Source organism: Eurosta solidaginis, chromosome 3 (assembly GCF_040869045.1).
Source record: "Eurosta solidaginis isolate ZX-2024a chromosome 3, ASM4086904v1, whole genome shotgun sequence".
NCBI lineage: Eukaryota > Metazoa > Arthropoda > Insecta > Diptera > Tephritidae > Eurosta > Eurosta solidaginis.
In genome coordinates, this window is record NC_090321.1 from 117,758,958 (window position 1) to 117,780,376 (window position 21,419).

The 21,419-nt window shown below is 38.3% G+C and overlaps 1 protein-coding gene across 2 annotated transcripts in view; it reads left to right on the top strand.

Moving 5' to 3' along the window:
• The window catches only part of clu (clustered mitochondria protein homolog), a 294,616-nt gene that overhangs the window by 103,345 nt on the left and 169,852 nt on the right, over positions 1 to 21,419 (top strand). The window contains exons 3-4 of one of the 2 annotated variants that reach the window (XM_067772984.1): positions 30 to 406; positions 473 to 1,367. In XM_067772984.1, coding sequence (XP_067629085.1) covers positions 30 to 406; positions 473 to 1,367 — 1,272 coding nt within the window. Of the gene's footprint in view, positions 1 to 29; positions 1,368 to 21,419 lie in introns of both variants that reach the window. The other variant, XM_067772983.1, reaches the window with a different exon arrangement.

The following is a 21,419-nucleotide window of genomic DNA, read 5'->3' on the forward strand; positions in this document are numbered from 1 at the left end:
AATATGTATATTGGTTATTTTTACTGCAGATATGAAGAGCATATACCGGGTCAGACTCGTGACTGGAACGAGGAATTACAGACAACTCGTGAATTGCCACGCAAAACTCTACCCGAACGTCTTTTACGAGAACGTGCTATTTTCAAAGTACATGGAGATTTTGTAATAGCAGCAACGCGTGGTGCTATGGCTGTTATAGATGGCAACGTCTTAGCTATTAACCCAGGAGATGACCCAAAAATGCAGATGTTTATATGGAACAACATATTTTTCTCTTTGGGGTTTGATGTACGGGATCATTATAAGGATTTAGGCGGTGATGTTGCCGCCTTCGTTGCACCTCGGAATGATCTTCATGGTGTACGAGTCTATAGTGCCGTCGACGTGGATGGTCTTTACACATTGGGTACAGTAGTTATAGACTATCGTGGCTATCGAGTTACAGCTCAATCCATTATACCTGGTATTTTAGAGAGAGAACAGGAGCAGTCCGTTGTTTATGGCTCTATTGATTTTGGTAAGACAGTTCTTAGTCATCCCAAGTACCTAGAATTATTACGGAAGGCAGGTAAGCATTTGAAGATCATGCCTCATTTCGTATTGAACGAACGCGATGAGCCAGTAGAGTTGTGTTCATCTGTCGAATGTAAAGGCATTATTGGCAACGACGGTAGACACTATATTCTTGACCTGCTTCGAACGTTTCCCCCGGACGTGAATTTTTTAATTTTAGATGATATCGACATATGTCTTGACTTAAAAGAATTAGGATTTCCCATAGAACACAAACATAAGTTATCATGTCTACGACAAGAATTACTTGAAGCATTCATCGAAGATCGCTATGTTACTTTCATACGTAGTGCAGCACACCACTTACAAAACTTTAGCTCCCCACTGGTTGCCGTTGAAAATAAAAACGAATCAAATGAAACTAGTATCGCAGAAAACAATAAGGTTACAATAAATGGTACCCAGGCACCGAAAAATTCGGAGAAGAAAACATTGGATGCTATGGCGCACGCTTTAGACGCTATAAAGGAGGCACAATTAAATGTATCCTCTACAGATGAAACGCAGGCAGCAGATGTCGTAAAGCGTGCTTGCGCAGCTGTGGGGTCTTTAAAAGAACAAGAGTTCGATTTTCGTTTTAATCCAGATGTTTTTTCGTTAGGAATCCGTCATGTTGATGAACCGGATAGCTTTAACTCTATTTCCAAGCAAAAGAAATTGATCCAAGAAGCTGCAGAGTTTTTGGTTAAAAAACAAATACCGTCTTTCATTAAAGAACACATGAATCATACATCACCACCAATGGATGGGACTAGTTTAACGGAGGCTTTACATAGTCACGGCATTAACGTTAGGTGGGTACCGAGTTTATAGCCTTACTCAGTTAGGTCTAATTTCAGAGCAGCAAGTATTTTTTTTAACTCAGAGTAAGTTTCTCATGAGGGGTTTAACTCCTGAATGACAAATTTTAAGTTAAAAATAAGTCCAATATTTTATTGCAAACAGAAGCAACGCACTATTTTTTTGAGATTTTATGATTTAATTTAATAATAGACGAACGTTGCTCATTGAAAATGCTTTGATTTTTGAATGCCACGAAATCTTTATTCCACTACATTTCTTATGCAGTTTACTACACTGGTGTATTCAGAAATTCTTCTTATGAATTTACTATGAAAGGAATAATAACTTTTATAGGTGAGTGAATTAAATGTAAATGAAAAGGAAACATTAATCAAAGTTTTCAAAATAATATTAAAATATTAATTGACTAATTGTAGTTTTAGCGACCTTTTCTGTGTTAACCAAATTTATTTTACCGGTAAGTAAAAATACGTATGTATTTTTGTTTTTAAACTACTATATTTCGGTTACTCAACGGGTAACCGTTTTCATGGCAACTGTTGACAAAATAAAACAAACAATAAACACACCGACTATCATCAGACTAACTTTAAAACTATTGAATTTTTAATTATTTTGTTTATAAGGCCTTTAATTTTGTCAACAGTCGCCCTGAAAATGGTTACCGTTGAGTAACCGAAATATGTTGCTTTAAAAAACAAAAATTCATACGAGTTTTTACTTACCTCAGACTTTCGGTGTCCTAGAAATTAGTTAGAGAATTCGAAATTTGCGTTACATCTGTTTACAATAAAATGTGCCATATCTTGCCGTTCTGCAAGTGGTCCTTCGACATACAAAAAAAAAAAATAAAGTATAAAGCTGGCATTTTTATAATGTAACATATATCCGTCATCCCATGTTTGGGGACATACCGGTTTCGGCGGTGTGCCTTCTTCATTTAATAATCGTGTTTTTATCATTTGTCTTGTATTTATATTTTGTAGGTATTTGAGTAGGTGTTGTCAAATATGGATGTTTATGGCCATAATATAAGAAACTATTTATCATTAAACTTTACAGATTGTTGATTCAAAATTAATTTATTTCAGTTTGGAATGTCAACTTTATATTTATATCCTTAAATTAAACAAAATCCGTTCTGATGTAGGAGAAAATTTTACTTTTATAACAACCTAAAATGTATACGCACAAAACAAGTGCAACTTTTTGGAACGAAATGTCAAAAATAGGAAAACTAATATTTTGTTGCAAATTCATTTCATTTTAAGACTTCGCCATATCGTCTCGGCATTAATGAAGTGTTATCGATGGTTTTCATCGTTAGCCCTATCTATCCATAAACAAATGAGCCAAGATCCTGGATTACGGAATTGTTGTATATTTGTAATCGAATTTGAAAAAAGTTGGACGGCGTAGTGCTTTTGAAAATTTTCGATTTATTACATTTCTCTCATATTTCGCTAGTGTTCGGGGTTTCTAAAACTGTTACCTGAGTAAACGACTACGCCGGAGTAAAAATTATATTTTCGGAGTATATTTTTTCTTCCTTTTTGAAAGCGGACGAACAACTAACATCAAATTTATATAGTGGCTGGGCAACCTTCGATTGTGTTTTTGCCATGAATTGTTTCTCAGCAAAAAAGTTATCTGCCTTATCAGATGTACATGGAGTCGACCTAAAACGTTTAAGATGACCAATTAATACTCCCATAAGCACCTCATATTCTGGAAGAAAAGTGGGTTCATCTCCCCGGATATTTATCGCGAAAAATATTATTATTACTATTTTCGGTTTACCATATTTCATGCTCTTTTAATGACAGAAGGTTTCAAGTCCGGGCAGATTCCTGTAGGAACGATAATGGCGACCTGGTAACTGAGAATTTTCCAGGGATCAAGAATATACAACTGTTTTTTCACAGAAAATTATAATTTACCAGGTAGAGCCGCCCAAAATTGACCAATTTTCAACATGGGGAAAATTTTGAAATTTTTCTTCTTTTTCGTTGTATTTAAAATGGTTTTGTGAGTAAATAAGGCGGCCGGTTGTCGTTTTCTTGTATAGCAATTAAAGATAATTTAATTTAGGATTGAAACAAAAAAAAAACTGTTTTTTTTTGTTTTTTTGTTAAAAGTTGGCGGATATACCTGTTTTTCGAAATGCCTATTTTTAGGCCCTTTTTAAAACTTTGATGAAAAAAAAAAAAATTTTAAAATATGTGCTCGGTCAAATTAACAGTAGTTATTTGTGAAATATTCAGTTACCTAAATTCATAAAGTCTACCTGGGTGCAGCTGTAACTTCACTTTTTACATCAAATAAAGTTAAAGAACCTTGGGCATAAATACGCGCCTGAGCAGGTATATATAATTCAGTACGGCCGTAAGGTCATTTTTGTTATTGGAACTTGTTAACAACATACATTTTTTTTAGTTACGAATTGTATACCTGAAATTCATCTTAATAATTTGAGTAGGTATATAAAGCTATCCATCAGACAATGCACATTATCATTCGTCTTTTGGAGATTAAGAAACTAAATATTCTGTTTGCTTAAATAAAGTGAATAGTATTTTTAAATATAGTTCACAGTTTAATATTTAGTCAGATACACTCGAAGCCAATTCTAATATGTATCTAGAAAACTCGAAACTATTTGCGGTGTTTAAATCTACAAAGTCAAGACGGAACTTCGTTGAGGCTATTATGAGAGAATTAGCGAGTGAAACAAGCATTAAAGAAAAGGAAGGCCTGGAAGAAAAAATTGGTTTACAATACATTATGATAGAAAGAAAATGGAAGGACGTCTATCGTAACAATTCAAAATTTCTAAGTAAGCATGAAAAGTGGCTAGATGACAAAACTTTTTTGGACGAAGAAACGACTAGCACGTCAACCAATCAAACTAGAGGGAGACCAACAAAACCCATAGAAGAGTGTTCTACCTACACAAGGAAAAGGAAGCTATCTGATACCACAAAAGCTATGGCCACGACTCATCTTTCAGAAGCACTGACTATTAAATATAAAAAATACGAAGAAAACGTGGTCTCATATAACAGAAGCAGTTGCGGTAGCAAGTCCAGTGCGACTGATGAGGATCAAAAACAGCATTCCCACACCACCAAATGCGCTACCTAGGAAATACACTCCCGAAGAAGTTTTGGCGCTGTTTATAGATCTCGGTTTAACGAAGAAAAAATATATTATATTGCGTAAGTCATTATTGCAACGTAATGCCGATATTTTACCTGGATACAAAAAAATTACTCAGGCCAAGAAAGAAGCAGTTCCTCCAAGTCCCAAAATAACCGAAGTATCAGCTGAAATTGTGCTACAAAACCTAATGGATCATACGTCTACACGACTCCTTCAAAGTTTTACTGAAGAAAAGTTGAAATCACTGCCAAAGGAGCTAGCATTGATAACTAAGTGGGGCTGTGATGGATCATCAGGGCAAAGCGCATATAAACAAAGAATAAATGTAGACGATGAGACAATTACATATAGTAATAGTTATGGCCTAAAAGATGAAGCTTCAGAATATTGGAAAAATCCACGTCCGTCATCAACTATATTGTGCCTCCCGATATTATTTAAATACGAGAAGGAGTCTTCGGAACTCATAAAAGCTACAGTGAGTGATATAAAAAATCAAATTGCCAAATTAGAACAAACAATAATTGAGATTGAAGAAGGGAATGTCATTACAATAAAGAATGATTTTTTTCTAACAATGGTCGACGGAAAATTTTTGAACTTAATAACAAATACGACATCTACAATGAAATGTCCAATTTGTAAGAAGAGCCAAAAGGACTTTGAAAATCTTGATGATTCAATAACTGACGAACTAAATTATCTATATCTCTTTTGCATGCTAGGATAAGATGTATGGAATTTGTTTTGAAGCTGGCTTATACACTACCACAACAAGGAGAAGTTTTCGACGACAATACAACATGTAAGGAGAAACAAAACAGGAGAAAAAAAATAATTCAGGATGCATTCTATAAAGAGATTGGCCTTAGAGTTGACTGTCCAAAGTATGGATACGGAAATACAAATGATGATAACTCCTCAAGAAGATTTTTTGAAAACGATGAAGTGTTGCTCGCATAACAGGAGTTGATAGAGATATTGTGAAAAGATTGGGAATAATTTTAAATATTTTAAACTGCCATGAACCAGTTAATAGCCCCAAATTTGGAGAATATGCCTCTAAAACTACAGAGTTGCTGTATGTTAAGATAAAATAAGTTTCTCACTTCTTATCACAACAATGAGAAAGAGATTTACTAATCAATTTTGTTACTTTATTGAAAAATGAGATATCTATGTACAAGTTAATTTTTTATTTCAAATAAAAGAATTAATTTAGTAATTTATAAATATATACTTTTCGTTATTGCATTTCTCTAAAGGTTATCAAATTTATTTTAAAGCTTAGGCATTTCGCCTTCAAACGAGTATTAAATTTTTATAGAAATCAATACGTCTATCGATTTTGGTACAAATTGGTAAAGCGGTTACTAAGATCAAACTTTTTAGCATAAATGGGCAGTGCCACTCCCCTTTTCCAAATCTCGTTGGCTGTTTAATATTTAAAATAAAATAAAAAAAACTTTTAGTTATTAAAAAAAAAAACATATTTGGCTTGTAAATTACAAAAAAAAAACAACATGTAAAATTTTACGATGAATTTTGAAGCACCTTGTTATTGTGGCACCAAAAACGGACATTTGAGTTTTATAAGAGTATTGCCATTTAAAAGAAACAATACGTCTATCGATTTTGGTAGTTATTGATTACGTGACTACTTAGATACAACTTTTTATCATAAGTGGGCAGTGCCACGCTATCTTATCAAAATCATTAGTTTATCTTATTTAATGCTTAAATACGTCATTATAAGACAAATCTCATTTTATTTTTTTTTTATTTTTTACTAAAAACATTTTGTTTTTGCATTTTTCTAAAAATTTTCGACTTTGACGTATTTTTTTAAGCACCCTGTATCTGTGACATTCTAAGCTTTCACGCAATAAAACTTCAAATAATTAGCTTTCATTTGCATTTTAAATTTTTAAAATATATTCATTGATTCAAAAGTTAACCCGATCGCCGATGATGAAAAACACGGTCCGGCATCCAACTATGGCGAAGTGAGAATAGCAATATCTCTGCTAAAAAATCCCAAGGCGCCAAGTAATTAAGGGGAGACCCCCCCCCCCCCCCCCCGGCTGTTCAAACATGGAGGCGAAGCAGTAAATGTGAACAAGACCCCTTTGTAGCCACGTCACTGTTGACTGATATAAATTGGAGACTGTGAAGGATTTCGCCTATTTGGGAAGCGGCATTAAAACAAAAACAATGTCGGCCTAGAAATCAAACGAGCTTCTTTAGGCAATTGAAAAGTAAAGTCCTCTCTCGACGAACAAAATTCTCGCTCTACAGGTCACCCGGAATCTTTGAAGGTGTCGAGAGAAGATGAGATTGCTCTTGGAGTATTCGAGAGAAAAGTTCGTGGTGTCAACGGCGAGTATCGCCGTTTTTCACATTTTAAAAACACATTATTTTTTCATTTATCAAATAATTTGAATTTTACATTTTTGAAATGTGTTTTTGATATGAAAACAAATGTAGATATTACATTATAATAATGTGTTTTCCACAGGGAAAATAATTTCAAATTTGCATTATATTTCAAAATAGGAAATGTGTACTTCGAAAAATGTTGTAAATTTAACATTATTTAAATGTGGAGACTAAAATCAAAGCACGAGAATTAGTATCGTTTAGTTCGGCAAACAAACAGAACCGTAAGCAATGTTTATATGTAGCTTGTCGCCGTGACGTAAGGGCAGAAGAATCATGCAAATATTCAGACGCATGGATGAATGAATGGATGTAATCGCGGTTGAGGCAAACGAGCAAACGCCTGAATTGATTATATTCACGCATGCAATAAGTTGGTTGATTTTAAATCAATGTCGATTATGTTCGTTTAAGCAAGTTGGATCATTGAACACGATCATGTTACCGAATGTAATCGAACGTTGTTGTGTTCGATTTTGCTGTTCTCTGATATGTATGTAGATGGTCGTTAGGCAAATTTACAAGGAAACTTCTTTATGAAATTATAGTAAAAGTTAACATGTACATTTGTATTAATAAATTGCAGAATTATTATGAAACAGAATATGATTTAAATATAAGTGTTCACTTCGTACATACATATGCTTGCATATTAAAAATATAATATCACCAACAAAGTAAATACGTAGCAGAGTTATAAAGAAATTTATTAACATAGACATAAAAACATCAAATATTTGAATTGTAACGACCTAAAAAATCAAATGATCCTGAGGCAAGGGGCGGGTTTAAACCCCCAAGAACCCCCCGTCGCTACGCCCCTGTTTGAGATAAAAAATGTAGTATGAGGTAAAAGCGGGGCAAAATAATCCGATTGGAATAAAGTCTGAACACTGAGTCACCAATGAAACATGTTGTCAAAAGCGTGACGTCACGCCGAGAAAACTTATTTCACAGCAAACTATGATTTTTTTGCTTTCTAATTTTTGAATGCGGGATCTCTTTATTGGTTCATGCTATCTATCTGCCTGTTAACCAGTCCCCACTAGTTCGCAATCGGATTGAATCTGTGGACTTTCCTGACCATTCCATAACATTCACTTTATCTCTAAGCTGTTACTAAGTAAATGCACAACAACAAAATATTAAAGCAAGCTACATAAACACATTAATCACAGCACAGGAAGCAAGGTATCATCAAAACTTGAATCGCAGGATGCAAAAATCTCACAATTTCAGGCAGAAGTCGATGATTTAAAAGGTCGTATGGAGCAATTACAACTAAATCGCCCGGCTGTTCCAGCGAGCAATCCGAAGGTAAAAACTCCATCTTTTGACGGTTCTGTTCCTTTCCAGGTCTTTAAGCTACAGTTTGAAAAGACCGCAGCAGTGAACAACTTGAATGCTGAAGATAAAGTTGCAGCTCTATTCGTAGCACTGAAGGGGCCAGCAGCCGAAATCCTACAGACGATTCCCGAAGGAGAGCGGAACCACTATGAAGCGTTGATGGCTGCTGTAGAACTTCGATACGGAAGCGAACACAGGAAGCAGATATATCACATTGAGTTGCAAAACCGCTACCAAAAAGCTAATGAGATTTTACAGGAGTTTGCGTCGGATATTGAAAGGCTGGCCCATCTAGAAAATGCGGACGCACCCGTGGAATACACCGATAGGGTAAAAATCCAGATTTTCATAAATGGCATACGAGACGTGGAAACGAAACGAGCTACATATGCGAATCCAAAACTAACATTTGCTGAAATGGTATCCCATGCACTAACTCAGGAAACTGCCTCACTTTTGAGTAAGCCCGCATACAAAGCTCATCGCGTGGAAGTGGAAAGGCCAGACTGGGTAGACACAATTTTTGGAGCATTAAAATGAACGCAACATAAAAACCATGGTGCCGTCAAATGCTCTAAGTGTGGAAAGCCAGTGCACATTGCACGTTGTTACAGTACCAACCCTAATAGTTCCAACAATGTGGGTGGCCGTAAACGCAGAGCTGATGGTGATGAACAAATCTCCAAATCTACTCAATCGTTAAACTAAACCGAGTCAGCCGCAAGGGGCGACAGCTGGCTCCCGCAATTGAGTGCTCCATAATCTCTATCTCGCATATTGGAAGAAGGTCAAGCAATCTTACGGTCGAAGGACACGTGGATGCAAAGGAACATTTACTGACTGTAGATACGGGTGCATCTCATTCCATCATTCGATCAGATTTAGTCAACAAGAAGATAAGAACATTGCTTGGAGCCAGATTACGTACAGCCACGGGAGAGGACACCCATGTAATTGGAGAAGTAGCGTGTGAAGTAGCAATTGGGAACGTCATGGTACTACACAATTTTATAGTGGCAGAGATTGTTGATGAAATCATAATTGGAGTGAACTTCTTAATCGACCAAGGCATCAAGATCGATATGCAAAGCAAGACGATGCGATATAAGAACATGGATGTGCCACTTAATTTCCGCTACGAGAGAGGCTACAGCAGTAAACGAGTGTTGGTGGAAGAGAGTCAGCAAATACCACCAAAATCAGAAGCAGTCATCTGGTCAAAGGTTGATGGAGATTGTGGGTTGTCGAAGCAGCAAACAAACCAACTGCCAACGTACATGTAGGAAAACCCCTGGCTATGACAAATCAAGATGGACGTATCCCGGTAAGAGTACTCAATGAGTACAAGTCACCACTCAAACTGACCAAAGGAGCTATTTTGGGAAGATGTCAAGAGGCTGAAGTACACGTTTCAACTAGTAATACTGATCTTTCAAATGACATCACGGCATGGACGGAGGGCTAGAGAAAGCTTATCAGAGTAAGGCAAAACAACTGCTCCTAAAGTTTGCGGACATATTTTACCAAGACGGCTCCAAACCAGGCCGCTCCAACGTTGTGAAACATCAAATTGACACTGGTGTGTTCAAAAAATATCGTTAATTTTGAATTTTCGCGGTTTACCTATATTCGAATTTCGATTTTTTTGTGCCGTTATGTTGGTACTCATGTCTCTCACTTATGCCGACAAGCTGGGCCATTTTGAATGTTCACTTAATTGTTGACAACTGCTTTGCTTGCACGTGTTTTGGCTCGTCTTCGATTTTTACCTATTCAAAAAAAATGGATCAAAGAACCTGTATCAAATTTTGCGTAAAAGCCGAAATTAAGTGCGCGGATGCATTCCGAATGTTGACTGTGGCATACGAAGAAGCTACCTTGGACCGCAGCCAAAAATGTTCTCAGAAGGCCGAGAAGATGTGAACGACGAGAGCGTGCCGGACGCCCGAGCATGTCAACAACAGACGAAAAAATTGATGAAGTGAAAAAAATGGTGTTGGCCAATCGTCGAGTCACCGTTAGAGAAGTTGCTGAGGACCTAGACATATGGATTGGCTCGTGCCACTCGATTTTTATCCATGATTTGTGCATGAGATGGGTTGCCGCGAAATTCGTACGAAAATTGCTCAATTTCGACGCGACTTTTTGGCCAAAACAACACACTAATGATGCCGCAGCCACCGTATTCACCAAATCTGGCCCCTTTGACTTTTTCTTGTTCCCTAAAGTGAAGGGGCCCACGAAAGGACGAAACTACGCTACGATTGACGAGATAAATTCGGCAACGAAGAAGGAACTGAACAAGATAAAAAAAAAAAAACATTTTTTTGAAGTTCTCCGAAGACTCCGTTTGTACAAGTGTATAATATCTCATGGGGATTACTTTGAAGGCGACAAAATAGATATTCGTGAATAAATAAATAATTTGAAAAAACACAAAATTCGCGATACTTTTTGAACACACTTCGCATGTCCTGGCACCTGATTGGGGTTCTTCCGTTTGGTCGTCAAACAAATTCTGGCAACACTATGGACACATTCAGTTTATCTGAGGCCTTTATTGACGAGCCAGTTCATGGTAACCCAACCTTCTAAAATAAAACAAATACTTGGCGCGATTTACCTACGAATATATTTAGGCTGAGCTTCTCTTTTCCATACATATTGGCGGGACAGGACCTACATATTTTATGCCTACTTACTAAGAAGCTTTTCAGAGGAGAAATACACTGGGAATATTTGCCAAATGCCAAGCTTAAAAGCCGTTACAAGATCGATTTTCCAATAAATTTCTGAAAACTGAATAATGTAAACGGGAGTGCAACAGTTGCATGCAATAAAATTGGTAGGTAGCTTACTTTTGCAACAACTAAATGTTTCTTTTCATGCAACCCTGCATTTGTTTACATTCGTAAACACAATTTAAAAATAAAATCACTTTTAGTAAAACTTTCACAAACTGTATTTATGTTTGTTTGTTTAATGGTGTGTTCAATTTATACTTATTATTAAGAATTATGAGCTTAACAGCGGCTTATAATAATTGAAGAAACTTCAGTTTCTCTTAGAAAAAAAATACATAGTAATTGAATATTTAATTATTATAAGCCGGTGTTAAGCTCATGAACTCTTAATACTTTCACAAACTTTTATCTAAATTGTGTAAATAACCGCACCCAAGGCAATAAAAACATGAAAATTAGAAAATCGCAACTTACTTTATTTCTTTAAAAGAGCTTTGTAGATAAAATAAAAAAATAATAATTATCCTATATACGTATACATACGTATGTGGTGGCCTGTTGCATTACTGCAAACGGATAATTTTTCACAAAAAACCAGACAGTAATGATTGCGGAAGGGTCCCAAAATGATCCCGAAAAAGTCCCGAAATGACAATGATGGGATCCCGGACTGATCCCGAAAATCATCCAGAAATGATACCCGAAGGGTACCCAATTGATCCGGAAATAGTCTCGAAAAATTCCCGAAATGACCCTGACGGGATCCCAGACGGATCCCGAAAACCATCCAGAACCGATGACGGAAGGCTCCCCCAGTGGTCCCGAAATGACCTTGACGGGATCACGAAAATAATCCAGAAATGATTCCGGAAGATCCCCGAAATATTCCTGGACGGATACCAGACACCATCCAGATATAATCCCCAAAGAGTCCCCAAATGATCCCGAAAAAGTCCCGTAACTACCCTGACGGGGTCCGAAAATCCAAACATTAATGATTCCGGAAGGGCCCCAGAATGATCCCGAAATAGTTCCTATATGACCGTAAGGGGATCCCGGGCTGATCCCGAAAGGCATTCAGAAATGATACAGGCAAGACCTCCAAATGATCCCGGAATAGTCCCAAACATGTTCCGAAATTACCCTGATGGGATCCCGGACGGATCCTGAAATGATCTCATAAGGGTCCCCAAATGATCTTGAAATAGTCGCGAAAAACTCCCGAAATGACCCTGACGGGATCCCGGGCTGATCTCGAAAACGATCCAGAAATGATGCTGGAAGGGTCCTCAAATGATCCCGAAATAGCCTAAAAAAATTCCCGAAATGACTGACGGAATCCAGGACGGCTCCCGAAAACCATCCAGAAATGATGCCGGAAGGCCTCCCAAATAATCCCGAAAAAGTCGCGAAATTACCCTGACAGGATCCCGGAGGCATCCCGAGGACCATCCAGAAATTATCACGGAAGATCCCCAAATTATCCCAAAATAATCCCGGACGGATACAAGAAACCATCCAGATATAATCCCCAAAGAGTTCTCAAATGATCCTGAAAAAGTTACGTAATTACCCTGACGGGGTCCGAAAAACCAGATAGTAATGATTCCGGAAGAGTCCCAAAATTGTAACGTAGCGTTACAATAGTACGACCCCACTGAAACCCTTTTTCCCCTACGCTTGAAACCCCCACTGTAAGCCTTTTTCATCTACGCCTGAGAGTATACATACATTGTACATTAACAGGTAGCCAACAGCAGCAGTTACATACAAATGCATGCGAATAGCATTTGGCGACAACAATAATAAGCACATAGCACGCCAGCTCACAGTAAATGGCAATTCACTGAAGTGCCCAATTAGCCGTTAATTTCTTACTCGCATCATAAAAGAAACAGTATAAAAGGGAATGAATTTGCTGTTGGCACTTCATTCCTCACAGGTTAGTCAGAGGAAGTGGTTGCTTTATTAAGCAGCCCAATCACTCCTCCTGACTAGCTGAGTGGACGGGGTGCTGCCTTAGCACGGGTCACCCTTTGCTTGTGGGGACAACGGGTCGTCGCCTCTATGGTTTTCTCGCCCGTGTCCCGATTAATTAAGGGGGGGGGGGGGGGCTCGCCGCCTTATGACCATCCGGCCCTTTTCCCCTCCGCCCCTGCCATAGACCGATTCACCAGCTAAAGGGCTACCGCTGTGCCGCAGGGTGCACTCCCCCTCAGCCCACAAATCGGCCTACGGAGTTGCGGCTGGTACAACTCCGCACCCAGCCCTGCCATCGTGCGGGCATGGAGGCGGTGGAGTTCAGATAGCGGGCCGGCGCTAACTATATTCATTACTCGCAGGACCCCCGCCGACGCCACTGAGGCAGCGTCATCACAGGAAGCCGGCACCCGCAACCGCCGCTACTGGTCGTGTGTATGTGTGTTTGTATTTGTCATTAACACATAACTAGGCAAGCATCAGTGAGATACAAGTTCTTCTGTCGTGCAAAGCCTGAAGACCAAGCAATTTGCGCCTCCTGGCAAACGATGGGAGGCCGACTGACCAGTGAAGCATCCGTAAAGCAATTTTCGTAAAAACTTGTTTAACTCTTTCAATTTTATAGGAGTTAGATTCATAAAAAGATTCCATATTATTGAACAATATTCAAGGCGACTTCTGACCAAGGACATATAAAGTGTCCTTAAAGTCACTGGTGTTTCGTCTAATGAACCCAACCATTGCAAAGGACTTTGCAATAATGAAGTCAATATGAAGCGTTGGGCGCGTCAAATTTCTATTGATAGTCATAAGTAGGACTAACTAAGCCTTAATCAGGTTATGCTACGCCTCACATTTTTAGAAATTTCACGCGTCCAACGGTTTTATTTAATTGGCTGATCAACGCCCTAGATTGGTGAGAAGTGTGATGACTAGTACCTAGGACCTACATAATTATTTTCCATCTTTTAGTATTATTATTATTTAATGAAAATATTGTTTTCAATAAAACCGTTTAACTTAAACTTTTTTAATTATTTTATTTGTTATTGTTTTTGTACCACTCCTCTTTCCTGCAAAAGATTGCTTGCGTCCTTTATTTAAACACGGGCTCAGTTTATATACATATTTATATGTTTGTATGTTTAATAGTGTGTTCAATTTTACTTAAGATTTTTAAGAATTAATGAGCTTAACACCGGTAAATATAATTGTTATTATTTGGGAAAAACTGAAAAGAAGGAAACATTTACTGGCATATTGCGATGGTACCATTTCGAAAACCGCCAGTCGTTCTTCTGCGTTTTCAAAACTCGACACGAAAATGGATCATCTACGCCATAACCAGATTTTTAAGATTTGGAATAGGGTTCAGAGTTAGAGGTGGGAGCTCAAAGGTTTTCCTCGGAGCTCTCCTCGAAGTTGAAGCTTCAGCTGAGGGATTTGGTGAAGCTAAATGAATGAGTTCGAGCGGTGGGGGTGGAGAAACTTTTAGAATCATATTAGCACTAGCGGGCTTTGAAGAATCGTCTGTCCGTTTGCGTTTTCTTTTCGCGGTCATTTCTATTCGAAGTGGGTGGAATGTCATCTAAACACTTAAAGGATTTGGGAGTTATTTAAAAAAGAAGAAATACGTGGGAGTTATTTAAAAAAGAAACAACACAAACTTAAAGTAGTAGACGCCTATGAAAGCAATTGTAGCGTGCAGTTTGAGACACACTGTATTTTGACACTTAATAAACAGAATCGCAAAGAGCTGTGATAAAGAAGGCAAGAAATTATACGAGTGCACACAAAAACAATTTCAAGAGTAAACAAAGGCCAGTCAACCGCAACAAAAACAATATGTAAAAATGACTCGGCAAATGCAAAGAAGGCAAAAACTAAGTAAGTTACAAAAACACTTATTTTATTATTATTAGTTGTACACTTATTTTTTGCACTAAACCTAATTACAGAGAATGCCCGAAACTTAGTAAAACTTATTATTTTTCAAGATTTAATCACAGAGAAATAATTTCACCACAGCTAAATGATGTTTGCGAGATAAGCTAGACCTATCACAACATACTAAAATAAGTGTGTATAAATTTGATTTTAGTTATGATAAGGATACTTCATCATTTAAAATATCAGTGCCAGACGCTTATTTTGCTAGAGTTCTTGAATATTCATTTTGGCCGAAACATTCAGCTGTGCATTTGTTTACCAAAAAGTCAAACACCGCAAGAAATTAAAAAAACGCAAATGGAAACAGCCGAACAATATCCACCAACCACCAATATGTTCGTGGCCTAGGATCGAAATAAAGTACCTGTTTATTTCCTTTATGTTAGGTCGGCTGAATGTTTGTCAGCATTTTCAATACAAATCTTGTAATCGATTTTTAAGTAACTTCTCATTGAACTACATAACGTGAAACTTCACATATAGGTTATGTCAACGAATAGTTGTGTTGGGCTTGCTTAGTTCACAAAATGCAAGGGTGTGCGGTGGATAGCGCAGTGGTGAATCTAGGATCTGCACATTTCCCTAAAGGCCAGGCCCACGTAGCATTGAGCCGAGTAAAATCTTTGAATGGTCTCGTATAGAAGAGCTCGATGGCGCCAAACTCCCCCAGCGGGTTAGGGGATCAGAATATACCCGCGGTGGGTATGCCTGTCGTAAGAGGCGACTAAAATACCAGATTCAAGGGGCTGTGTAGCGCAACCCTTCAGGTTTCCAGCGCAATATATAGCTTCTCCAAACCCAATTGTCAACCTCACCTATCCGCGGCGAATCTTGTTTCACTAACAGACGAGGCTCTGGCCACCCCAAGCTCCTCATGGAACTTGGGGGTGGGGAGGGACGGAATGGCCTGAAGGTTTAATGTGGCCACATAAATCATTCCCGAGATGGTCGGGCTAGCACCTTAATAGTGCTGTAGTACCGGAGCGTACCGGATCTGTATCCGGCAAAGGACCATCACATCGATAACACTCTCCAAGACCTCGGGAAGTGTGCACTTCAGCGGGTTAGGGGGTCAGAATATAACCGCGGTAGGGATGCCTGTCGTAAGAGTCGACTAAAATACCAGATTCAATGGGCTGTGTAGCGCAACGCTTCAGGTTTCCAGCGCAATATATAGCTTCTCCAAACCCAATTGTCAACCTCACCTATCCGCGGCGAATCTTGTTTCACTAACAGACGAGGCTCTGGCCACCCCAAGCTCCTCATGGAACTTGGTGGTGGGGAGGGACGGAATGGCCTGAAGGTTTAATGTGGCCACATAAATCATTCCCGAGATGGTCGGCCTAGCACCTTAATAGTGCTGTAGTACCGGAGCGTACCGGATCTGTATCCGGCAAGGGACCATCACATCGATAACACTCCCCAAAGCCTTCGGGGAGCAACCTTATTGCTACAACAACAACAACAACAACATGGCGCCAAACTAATGAGAAAAATACCATGCAACGAGAAAGCTATGCACGGCTTGGAGCGATCGCGGCAATTAGAGTATCCACGAGAAAATAACATGTTCTGAAAGTTATGATACAGAGATAGTGAAGCCTCCTTCATTTACGTTAACATACATATATTTGTATACCGAATAAGCTGCTTCATTTGATAAAATACAAGTATGGTTCGCATTTCCTGAAAAAAGTAAATTGATGTCCCCGCTTTAAATCAAACGAAGAGGGAGCGGCTTATAACAAACAAGTTGGACCGAATCATGGTGTTGCTGTTACCGCAAAAACATCAGCGTATGGTAGCCTTGGCGACCTATATGCCATTTACGTTTTGAAGCGGGGTGATAAAATACAATCTCAAGTATGACTCACGATTCGTTAAAGAAACAAATCCAAGTCCCCGAATTGAAGAAACCCATAAAGGCTGTGGCGAGGAAAAGAACAAGTTTAAACGAACCAAGGTATTGCTGAAACCATACAACAACAGCGAATAATAGCTTACCATATTTACATCTTACTGCTATGAAAATTTTCATGCTTCGTAATGCATTCGTAGGAGTGTATGTGTAGAATTTCAAACATGAGCTTTTACGTATGTTTAAACTTCAGGCGTCGCCAAAATTCAAACTGTGGCTGTGTGAGTAAAACTAAAATCATCTTATTGGTAGTGGTTTAGTTGTTGATCAAAAATTAATGAGGTAGAACATATGCACGTATGTTTGTTAACACACAAAAAGTGATTCGTAAATATGCCATATAAATACTATTTTATTGCTTCAGTCTAAGGAAACATTTAAACAAAATAAACTGTTAACATTAATCCATTAAAACATTCTGTGCATGAGCGTTTGTTTGCAAATTATTGTAACGAATTTACTGCAAATCCTCTTATTCGCAACCTTCTACTAACGGTCGTATCGCTAAACTGTTGAATAAATAACTCTAATATTTAATAATGCAAAATGGCCTTTATGCAAGTACTTTCAAAATAACACTTCTATTGCTCGAGAGATAGCGTGCTTAATCGAAACTGATTATCGCGCCTCTACTATTGCTGCCTTTTATACTCTCTGATTTCCTCGTTCCATTTCCAGAATCTACTAGCATTGTCCATGAGCTCTCAAACTTCTCAGCTATAACTAAAATTGCACAATTTTATACATCTTCTAGGCGCTTCCAGAATCTACTAGTCCAGTAGCTCTCAAACTTCTCAGCTGTAACTACAATTGCACAATTTTATAGTTTTTCTCATTGCATACTTATAGGAGTATCTCAGATATATGCATGTGTTAGTGCATTGACTCTCCGCTGCTCGTATACGTACATGGTACATATATGTAGACGCAGTTATTGTTTCGTTTATGTAGATACATAATGATTGAATTATTGATGTGCATTCACGTCACTGCTTAGCATCGGCTTAGAGACGGCAGCACTCCTTAGTTTTGCTAATATTCGTAACACTACCCTCCACCTAAGTCTGATCGTCCCGATCAGACATATCTCTCGATCTAAACGCTGCTAGCATCGCCAAATGTACCACTCTTCTACTCCGTGGTTTCTCAATGCTTTGTATACGGTAGATGGTATCACTGATCTTCTTTACAACCTTGTACGGGCCTTCCCAACTGCACCGAAATTTGGATGGAACACCTTTCCGCCGGTGAGGGTTGTATAACAGTACCAAATCCCCCGCCAAGAAACCTTTCGAATTATTGTTCTCATGATACCTGTGTTTCATCGTACCACTCAATACCCTGGTTCGTTCCTTCACACTCTGTTGTTTGGCCGATGAACTACTTCGTAGAGCTTGCTCTGGACGGATTTGCTTTGCATAATCAGTATCGTTCCCACGTTTCCCCACAGTAGTGCGCTCTAGCTTGAAACTACCCTCGCATTCTTTCTCGGAAATTCGGTGCTTCGTTTTCCTGCGATTTTAGGTTTTGTCCATGCCATTGTTTCTCTCGCAGGTACTTTTGATTTTGATTTATTTGGCCCATTCGATATATCAACCTTTGCCTTTGACTTTCGTGGTCTTTGTCGAGTCTTTTCCACCAGTACCCGATTACTGTTGAACCCTTTTTCCAAACTAAAGTTAAGTGGTATATCCTGGTTCTTATAGCGCATAATTTTTCTCCGCATATCGATCCTGATGTCATGGTCAACCAAGAAGTCCACTCCCAATATGACTTCATCAACGATCTCTGCCACAATGAATTTGTGTAGAACCATGACTTTTCCAATTAATACCTCACATACCACTTCGCCTTGGACTTGATTATACTCGCCTGTGACCGTACGCAACCTTGCTCCAGGTAATGACTTTACTCTCCTGTAGACCAAATCAGATCGAATCAAGGAATGAGATGCCCCGTATCTACAGTCAGTACACGCTCTTTACCATCCACATTCCCTCTGATGGTAAGACTGCTTGATTTCCTTCCAATCTGCGACACAGATATCACAGGACATTCAATAGCCGGGGCAAGTTTTCGTTCTTTACATCCGACACGCTCTTGCTCATTTCCGCCAGCTTTGCGTTTACGGCCACCCACATTGTTGGAACTATTAGGACCAAGATCGCAATGACGTGCAATGTGACCTGGGTTGCAGCATTTGAAACATTTAATAACTCCGGCATTCTTCTGTTGAGATCCCTTCAGTGCTTCCAAAATTGTGTCTACCCACTCTGGCCTTTCTACTTCCACACGGCGTGCTTTGAAAACTGGCTTACACAGAAGGGACGCTGTTTCCTGAATCAGAGCATGCGATACCGTTTCAGCAAATGTTAATTTTGGATTCGCATATGTAGCCCGCTTCGTTTCCACATCTCGTATGCCATTTATAAAGCTCAGATTTTTATAATTATGCGAAATGTAGGTAATTTTTCTTAGATAATATTGTTTATGTGTTATTACTGCGGTTTTCTATTCCACACTTTAAGTTTTGCAATGAAAAGAATTTTTGTGATTGATAACAAATCTGGCATCACGGTTAGGGCAAGATACTTTTGCAATTCCTCTTTGCATTGACATTCGTTTATTTTTCCTTGCCGTTGCAGTTCGAATCAGAAAATATTTCCCTAGCTGTTCTTAGTATTTTCACGCGCTGCAAGAAGCAAGAAATATTTATTTATAGTGTCTTAACTAACTTGTAAAATCTCAGTTATGGATTCATTTTTAAAGAAATGTTGTATAAATTGGTGTGCAAATTAATTTAATTTCGTGATTATATTGCATTTTGAAGGTTGCAGGTTAGTAGTGATGGAGTCATCAGATTCTTCTGGTGCTGATAGCCAGACTTCCAAGCGTACAAAATATCGCAAACTGAAGTTTAATACGGGTTGGTTGGAATTGGATGTCTTTAAAGGATGGCAGCAACCTTTAAATGGAAATCCGTATAAGTGCAAATGTATTGCTTGCGACAAGAGTATGAGTTGTGGTAAATCAGAACTAGTGAAGCATTCCGAAATAAAAAAGTACAAAGAAAAGGTTACAGCGATAAAGATAACGAAACCCATAGTATCATTTTTCCAGCAATCGGGAGAAGCTGGTTTGCGCCGGTCTAGTCAAACGTTTGAAATAAAACTTAGCTTGTTTTTTGCGGAGCATAATGTAGCCTTTCAAATAGTCCATCATTTGCTGCCCCTTCTTTAGGAAATTGTGCCAGATCCAGACATTATCAAAAACGCCAAAATGTGCAGAAAGAAGTGCGTCAATATAATAACAAATGTTTTGGCGAAAACTGAAAATGAAGAACTAAACACTCTTAAGGGTACTGAGTTTTCAGTAATGATTGATGAAAGCACGGACATTGCATCCAAAAAACATACGTGTGTGCTGGTAAGATTTTATGATGCCCAGATTGGTAAAGTTGTTGTTCGTATGCTGTAGTTGTTACCTGTGGAGATAGATTGTTCAGCCGCTGCGCTTTTTAAAACTTTTAAAGAATTCATTGCTTCTAAGGAAATCCCTTTTGAAAACATCATAGGTTTGTAGAAAGAAATAACCCATGAAATCTTGATTTTAACCCAATATATGTATATCATTATAAAAGTATGTACAGTGACAGTGCGAGTGTGATGGTGGGCACACGCAACTCATTTGCTTCTCGATTATTGGATGAACTTCCATAAACGCCTGTCATTAAATGTATTTGCCATTCGTCTGCTACTATTGCTAATAAAGCGTATTTACAGTTGCCAACAGCCCCTGAGGAATTGTTACGACAAGTTGCAAATTACGTTTCGGGAAGTACAAAGCGCTGCGCGATATTAGAGGAATATCAGTCCATGTTAAATGAAGATCGAAAAAAAATTTTACGGCCCAGTACTACTCGATGGTTGCCACACCAAAAATGTATTGTTCGGATTTTAGAAAATTGTGATGTACTTGTGCAATATTTCACTTATGCAAGTGCTCAGGACCAATTGAAATCAGCAGAATTTATATTAGGAGAGCTTGAAAATATATGTTCTTGAAATATGTACTTGAATATTTTAATGTTCTCAACGCCCTTTTTCAAACAAAGACGCCTTTAATACATGAGCTCCATACAGTCTGTCGAAATTTTTTAAAATTGGTCAAAACTGTATTAAAAAGTTGGAGCTCCGAACAAACTGTAAGGTTAGTTCACCGCATATGTATCTTGGGCCAGAGTGCAACGAGTTAGTTGCTCAAATGCCTTTGACTTGCCGTAATAAATTTATTCAGATTGTCTTAAATTTTATATACCATACTAGAAGAAATCCAAAAAAGGTTACCCCTTAGTGAGAGTTCCATATTTCGAGAAATAAAAAAACAAAAATAAATCTGAAGATTGCTTTGGGCTCCGATTCTTTAAAATCCAATTTTACCTTTGAAAATTAGCACGCAAACTGTCATTAAATTTAACAGAGGTAACCCATGAATTATTAGAA